This window comes from Colobus angolensis, unplaced genomic scaffold (genome assembly GCF_000951035.1).
Source record: "Colobus angolensis palliatus isolate OR3802 unplaced genomic scaffold, Cang.pa_1.0 Scaffold270, whole genome shotgun sequence".
NCBI lineage: Eukaryota > Metazoa > Chordata > Mammalia > Primates > Cercopithecidae > Colobus > Colobus angolensis.
In genome coordinates this window covers 114,284-122,644 of record NW_012115933.1, presented here as the reverse complement: position 1 = coordinate 122,644, position 8,361 = coordinate 114,284, and the positions used below count along the sequence as shown (strand labels likewise).

At 37.7% G+C, this 8,361-nt stretch overlaps 1 protein-coding gene across 1 annotated transcript in view; it reads left to right on the top strand.

Annotated features, from left to right (window-relative positions):
• Positions 1–8,361, top strand: part of KIF11 (kinesin family member 11) — a 64,483-nt gene that overhangs the window by 43,013 nt on the left and 13,109 nt on the right. Inside the window, exons 15-17 of the mRNA XM_011947900.1 lie at positions 149–274; positions 352–510; positions 2,765–2,873. Of these exons, the coding sequence (XP_011803290.1) occupies positions 149–274; positions 352–510; positions 2,765–2,873 (394 nt within the window). The remainder of the gene's footprint in view (positions 1–148; positions 275–351; positions 511–2,764; positions 2,874–8,361) is intronic.

Below are 8,361 nucleotides of genomic sequence, written 5' to 3'. Positions count from 1 at the left end.
AAAAAAAAAAAAAAAAAAAAAGGAGAATGGAAATTGAGAATTTTAATGTGAATATTTAGCTACCAAAGTATTTAAGATATCATTTAGAAAGGTTTATGGAAGTGGAAATATTCTTTTTGAAGACCTATTTGTTTATTTTTAAAACCAGAATGTACTCAAGACTGATCTTCTAACTTCACTGGAAACGATTTTATCCCCAACTGTGGTGTCTATACTGAAAATCAATAGTCAACTGAAGCATATTTTCAAGACTTCATTGACAGTGGCTGATAAGGTAACAAATGCTGTGTTCTTAATATCTCAAAATTGATGTGTTGTTTAAGAAGGAAACTCATTTTTGTTTCTTCAAAGATAGAAGATCAAAAAAAGGAACTAGATGGCTTTCTCTGTATACTGTGTAACAATCTACACGAACTACAAGAAAATACTATTTCTTCCTTGGTTGAGTCACAAAAGCAATGTGGAAACCTAACTGAAGACCTGAAGACCATAAAGCAGACCCATTCCCAGGTATGTTGTTTAGCTGACTTGGGGAGTACAGAAAGAGAGTTTTAGGATGATTTGATATAACTTGATAATTAATCTATGTTATACAATCTGAATACTGTAAAACCTGAAACCTGAAAATACCATAGCCACTGTTGCTTATAACAGTAATTATTGTAAAGCAATTGAGAATACTTCTCTTAATATTTGAAGTTTTGCTACATCTAGAACCCCATGCAGAACCACAATATGACAAAACAGTCCTTTTCTCACATCGAGATGAAAGATTAATTTGGAGAAACATACCTTTAGAGAAGAATGGTTATAACATTTAAAGTGAACATGTATCTACATTAAAACCTGCTAAGTTGCTTCTTTCTAGGATGGCATGGATAGTTGTCTTTCATAAACCAAGTCCTACTTTTCTCTTATTTCTGTCTCATTGATAGACATTTAAAACATAGTAAATTGATACAATTTATAATTCTCATTGATTATAAATGTAATTCATGATTTATCTTCCCTGTAAACTGTTCCTCATTATATGAGGCTTTAAACCAAAACCAAGCCTTCAAACCATAATCTATAAATATCAGATATATGAAAAACAGCTCCTGGTATTCTTAAGACTTTAATAATGACTGTCTAAAGGTTTATTAAATAAGCTTATTATGATATGACTGAACTCTTATAATAGTTAACATTTATTGAGCAATTAACTGTGTGTTTATTCCTCCCATCAATATAGATATAAATTCTATTACTAGTCAGATTTAATGAGGAAACAGACCTTGTGAGCATCTAATAGTATGTAGATCATCTTACAGAAGGTGGGAGTGATTGTATTAACTGAAAAGCATCCATGTTTGAGTGTCTCTTCTGTGTGTTTCTTGGCAACTTAAAATTGCAGCATTTTCTCATACATCTGCATAGGTTATTTCCCTTAAACCTGTTGAGAAATTTTTAGGTGTATATTCTAAGGCTGATCTAAGGCTTTTTATAAATTTACTGTTTTGAAATGCTTAAAATTGTTAGGCAGTTGTTTAAAAAAACAAAACAAAAAAATCTGATCTGAAAAGTATCTTAGCAGGAATAGTTTGGCTTCCCTGGCTTTAAGGAAGCAAGTTCAGTTTGTGAGCTATTTCTTAGGTTTTCCAGAACTTGAAATGAGCACTATTAAAATAATTGTGTAAAACTTTGAACACATTTACATATGGATAAATATGATAATACCTGCATTAACATTCAAATTATTAATCTGATAATACCTTTGAGACTAGTAAAAATACTGACAGACTTTATTCATAATCAGAATGTTAGACATGTATTGTCAACTGATGTGTTATTCAGAGATACTGGCCAACCAGTAGACTGAACAGTGAATAAGAATGTTAGATGTATTTTCAGCTCTTCCTTTGTCATTAGGATGGCTTCTTCATTTTGCAATGTAGCATGTTATATGCCTACAAGAGCTTGTTTTCAAAAATGTAAAATATGAGCAAAGATAAGACTATTTACATTTTGTTAATATGATCCAACTAGGTTCTGTAAAATTTTTTAGCTCCGGTAATTGATAATATTTTTGGATTGCTTGACCCATTAGTATATCACATTAATTTTCCCTTCTAGTAGTGTTATCAGTTAAAAAGCTACTATATATATCTGTCAAAGTTGGTGTTAAACATAATGTGATATATGGGGTTGTTTGAGTAGTTTTGAGGTACACTGAAAGTAATTTGTTACCTAGAGCTAAAATAATAAAGTTTGCTAATTATTTACTTTTTTAAAAATCCTGGCTGGATGTGATGGCTCACATCTGTAATCTCAGCACTTTGAGAGGCTGAGGCAGGGTGATCACTTGAGGCTAGGAGTTTAAGACCAGTCTGGTCAACATAGTGAGACCACATCTCTACAAAAAAAAAAAATTGTTTAAATTAGCCAGGCATGGTGGCTCATGCCTGTAGCCCCAACTACTTGGGGGCTGAGGACGGAGGATCCCTTGAGCCCAGGAGGTTGAAGCTGCAGTGAGCCATGATTGTGCCACTGCACTACAGCTTGGACAACAGAGTGAGACCCTGTCTCTAAAAAAAAAAAATCCTACATTTTAATATCACTTCCACTGCTTTCCTCTGTGGAAGAAAGGTAGAGTTAAAGCTCTCTTGTCAAGAATTTATATAATTAACACCTATGGGCAATATTTCTTGTTTTGTTATCAGTCATAAAAAATGTTCAAGTGTCATAATTTTAAGTCTCCTCACTTCCCACACTTTTCTTACAGGAACTTTGCCAGTTAATCAATCTTTGGACAGAGAGATTCTGTGCTTTGGAGGAAAAGTGTGAAAATATACAGAAACCACTTAGTAGTGTCCAGGAAAATATACAGCAGTAAGCTATTTTTAAATTCTCTTAAACTTTTCTGTAAGTCTGAAATTATTTCAGAACAAAAAGCTTTAAATAGTACAAATAATTCCTCTGTGTACTTTCAAATTTTGTTGATATTTTATTATGTATGTGTATATATACATGCATATAAATGTCTTTTCATTGCGTATTTGTGCTCTCTTTTAAGACAGTGAAAAACCTGGCTGTTATCCACAATATATTTTCGAATTTCCTCAATCTTAGAAAACACGCTAAGTAATTTCACAATTTCTAACCTATATTACTAATGAAAAATACACTAAGTAGAGCAGGGTTTGGCAAACTATGGCTAGCAGGCTGGATGCCTGTTACTGCAAATAATTTCACTGGACACTGTCATACCCATCTATTTACATGTTGTCTTTGGTTGTCTTTGGCTACCTTTGCACTACAGTGGCAAAGTTGAGTCATTGCATCCAAGTCATTGAACAATAGCCTAAAATATTTGCTATCTGGCTTTTCAAGAAAAAGTTTGCTGATTCCTGTATTCGGGTTTTGTTTTGTTTTTTTATTTTTGTTTTTGTTTCTGAGATGGAGTCTTGCTCTGTCACCCAGGCTGGAGTGCAGTGGCGCGATTTCGGCTCCGTCCCACGGGTTTGCGCCATTCTCCTGCCTCAGCCTCCCGAGTAGCTGTGACTACAGGCGCCTGCCACCTCGCCTGGCTAATTTTTTGTATTTTTAGTAGAGACGGGGTTTCACCATGTTAGCCAGGATGGTCTCTATCTCCTGACCTCGTGATCCGCCCGCCTCGGCCTCCCAAAGTGCGGCGATTACAGGCGTGAGCCACCGCGTCTGGCCCTGTTTTGTTTTTTGAGACAAAAATAAACAGCCTGCTCTGTAGCCCAGGCTGGAGTACAGTGGCCTGAGTGCAGTGGCGTGATCTGGGCTCACTGCAACCTCCGCCTCCCAAGTTCAGGCGATTCTCCTGCCTCAGCCTCCCGAGTAGCTGGGATTATAGGCACATACCACCATGCCTGGCTAATTTTTTGTATTTTTAGTAGAGACGGGGTTTCACCATGTTAGCCAGGATGGTCTCTATCTCCTGACCTCGTGATCCGCCCGCCTCGACCTCCCAAAGTGCGGCGATTACAGGCGTGAGCCACCGCGTCTGGCCCTGTTTTGTTTTTTGAGACAAAAATAAACAGCCTGCTCTGTAGCCCAGGCTGGAGTACAGTGGCCTGAGTGCAGTGGCGTGATCTGGGCTCACTGCAACCTCCGCCTCCCAAGTTCAGGCGATTCTCCTGCCTCAGCCTCCCGAGTAGCTGGGATTATAGGCACATACCACCATGCCTGGCTAATTTTTTGTATTTTTAGTAGAGATGGGGCTTTGCCATTTTGGCCAGGCTGGTCTTGAACTCCTGGTCTCAACTGATCTCCCACCTCAACCTCCCAAAGTGCTAAGATTGCAGGTGTGAATCACTGCCTCCCGCCTATATTAGAGTTTAATGTTGCTTTGTAGCCTCATTGCTTGCCAGTTCCAGCCTGTATTAGAGTTTAAGGTTGCTTTGTAGCCTCATTGCTTGCCAGTTCCGCATACTTACCATACACTACAGTCAGACCTATGTTTTCTTTTTTAGGAATTTTATAACTTTATGGTTTAACATTTATATTCATAATCCATTTAAAAATTTTTATATAACATAGGAGATTTGTCGAGTTTCAGTTTTTTTGCCTATATTCTCATGAGGAGAAAGATACTATATTTACCCTATTTTTCCCCATTTAATTCCTAAATTAAACTTCCTAAAGTTTCAAGCTTTCTTTAGTGTGAAGAACTTCTTGTAGTCTTTAAGGGTGGGTCTGCTGGACACAAATTCTGTTTTCCTTTGTCCAAGAATGTCTTGATTTCCCCTGCATTCCTGAAAGGTATTTTCGCTGGCTATGGAATTCAGGGTTGACAATTATTTTTTTCCAGCATTTGAAATATGCTATTCATTTTCTTCTTCTGGCCTCTATGAAATGAGAAATCCACTGCCATTCAAGTAATTGTTCCCTTATAGGCAATCTCAGTACAGCTGCTTTCAAAACTTTTTTGTCTTTAGAAACTTGATTATATTTTGTCTACTCATATTTCTTTGAGTTTATTCTATTTGGGTTTTGTTTAGCTGCTTCAATCTGTAGGCTTATGCCTTTCACCAAAACTTGGGAATTTTTCATCTATTAATTCCTTGAATAGTTTTCAGCCCTATACTCTTTTTTTCTCTGCCCCTATGACTTTGATGACACAAATGCTAGATCTTTTATTTTGGTCCCTCAGGAAATACGTATAATATATTTCTTATAGATATATATATATTCTCTTTGTTGTTCACATTGGGGAAATTCTATTGATCTGTCTTCATATTCACTGAGTCTCCTTCTGTCATCTCTAACCTACTGTTAAATCCATTCAGTGAGGTGTTTTATTTCAGTTACTGCTTTTTTATTTTTAGTTTTATAATTTTCATTTGCTTTTTTTATACCTTGTTTCTTAGCTAAGATTTTTTTTTCCCCCAGGAGTATTTTAATTTCTTTTTAGAGCATTTTTATGATGGCTGCTTTAAAATCCTTTCCAGACAATTCTAACATCTGAGTTTTCTTGTTGTTGGTGTCTACTGATTGTCTTTTCTCATTCAACTTGTGATTTTGTGGTTCTTGATAAGTGATTCCATATTGTACCTTGAAGATTTTGGGTATTATGTTAGGAGATTCAGGATCCTATTTAAGTATTTTTTAGCTGGCATTTACCCTGTTTAGGCTTAGCATACAGATCCAGGCTCACTTTTATGGGCTGTGGTCCCACTGACAATTTAGTTTTTAGAGCCCTTGCAGTGTTACTCTGATAATGCTTTGTTTGTGTGCTACCCACATGAGAAAAATCTGTATTCTGCTTTTGTTGGATGAAGTGTTCTGTATGTGTCACTCTGATCAAGTTGACTGATAGTGCTATTCAGGTCATCCATGGCCTGAGTTTCTGCCTATTTGTTCTCTGAATGACTAAGAGGGGAGTATTGAAATCTCTAATTGTAGATTTATTTATTTATTTTTATTAGTTCTATCAGTTTTTGCCTCACGTATCTGAAACTCTGTTGTTGGGTGCATATACATTTAGGATTATTATACCTCCTTGGAGAATTGACCTCTTTTTCATTATGTAATATCCACTTTTATTTCTGATAATCTCTCTTGTTCTGAAGTCTGTTTTGTCTGAAATGAATACAGGTTCTCCAGCTTTCCTTTGATTGCTATTTGTATGATGTATCCTTCTCCATCTCTTTATTTTTGGTCTAAGTCTTTTTTTTTTTTTTTTTCCCAGACAGAGTCTCGCTCTGTCGCCCAGGCTGGAGTGCAGTGGCGCGCTCTCCACTAACTGCAAGCTCCGCCTCCCGGGTTCACGCCATTCTCCTGCCTCAGCCTCCCGTGTAGCTGGGACTACAGGCACCTGCCACTGCGCCCGGCTAATTTTTGTATTTTTAGTAGAGACGGGGTTTCACAGTGTTAGCCAGGATGGTCTCAATCTCCTGACCTCGTGATCCACCCGTCTCGGCCTCCCAAAGTGCTGGGATTACAGGCGTGAGCCACTGCGCCTGGCTAAAGTATACATTTTAAGATAATTTGAATCCATTATCAAATAATTTGCCATTTCATGTGTAGTGAAAGGACATTATAATAGTATATTCCTGTTTCCTCTTTCCCATTTGTCATTGTTTTCATATATTTTACTTAGGTGTTTGTATATGCAATAAACACCTAATACATTGTTACTTGGATTGCTTTATCTATTTTCTTTTTTAATGTATCTACTAGATTTTTTTTTTTTTTTTTGAGAGGGAATCTTTGGTCTGTTCCCCAGGCTGGAGTGCAGTGGTGCAATCTTGGCTCACTGCAACCTCTGCCTCCCAGGTTCAAGCAATTCTCCTGCCTCAGCCTTCTGAGTAGCTGAGATTACAGGCACTCGTCACCATGCCAGGCTAATTTTTGTATTTTTAGTAGAGATGGGGTTTCACCATGTTGGCCAGGCTGGTCTCAAACTCCGGACCTTGTGATTGCCTGCCTCGGCCTCCCAAAGTGCTGGGGTTACAGGTGTGAGCCACTGCGTCTGGCCGAAAATTTTTAATTGCATATGTGGCTCCTATTATACTTCTGTTGAGCAGTGCTGTTCTAAAACTCGAGCTATCATTTATATATCCCTACCTAACTTCTATCATTTGTTTTTCAACCCTGTTTTTGATCCTATTAAGTATAGCGTGTTCCATTGTGAACTCTTCCTATATGCTGAATCAAAAAGGTATTTCCTACTTTTTATTCCTGGTATCTAGACTGATGGATTTCTAGGCCATTCCACAGCTTTGGAGGAAATACTAGAGTAGGGTTGAGGTAGGAAGAGAAGTGTGATATAGTTTCTTAAGGCCCATGCAAATCATTTTTCCTGCTTTCCTGACATTTATTGTCTACACCAGTGTTTCCTAGTATGGTCTAGGGACTTTGTATTCATCACTCAGGAATCGAGGTGATGTTTATATACACACTGAACATAACTGCACTTGGCATTTATTGTCATGGCTTGTAATACTTTTAACTCAATCTCATCTTCCCATTAAGTTGTGAGGTTTTGTTTTGTTTTGAGACAGAGTCTCGCTCTGTTGCCCAGGCTGAAGTACAATGACACAATCTCGGCTCACTGCAACCTCTGCCTCCCAGGGTCAAGCAATTCTCCTGCCTCACTCTCTCCCAAGTAGCTGAGATTACAGGCACCCACCACCACGCCTAGCTAATTTATTGTATTTTTAATAGAGACAGGGTTTCACCATATTGGCCAGACTGGTCTCTAACTCCTGACCTCAGGTGATCCGCCTGCCTTGGCCTCCCAAAGTGCTGGGATTACAGGTGTGAGCCACTGTGCCTTGCCCTTTTTTCAGTCATTATGACTTTTATTTGTAGGTTTGGTTTTCAACATCTTTGCTGACTCACTTGGTTTACCCACGTGGAGTACCATCTAGTGGTAATAGAGAGTCACTTCATTCCACAAGGTTTAAATCTTGTCCTGTAAGATAACTTGGAATGCTATTATAGGAAAACTTACAAAGAGGGAAATTATCAATGAATTTTAAATGTATGTCTAACTAACATTAATTTTATATCAAGTTTATGTTATATTGTTCTATATGTATAATTTGTCACACCCCAATATAATTTTCTTTTAATTATTAGAAAGCTTTATAGCTAATTTAAACACAACATTTGTAATGTTCGTGATTTGTTTTATATACTAGGCAAGGGAAACTGCTTAATAACAGAATAAATGACTGATTGTCCAATTTAGGGACTAGACAAGAGGCTGTAGTAGATGCCCTGAAGTAACATTGCTTAGTAAGAGGAATAAAACAAGCAGACAGGCCGGGCGCGGTGGCTCAAGCCTGTAATCCCAGCACTTTGGGAGGCCGAGACGGGCGGATCACGAGGTCAGGAGATCGA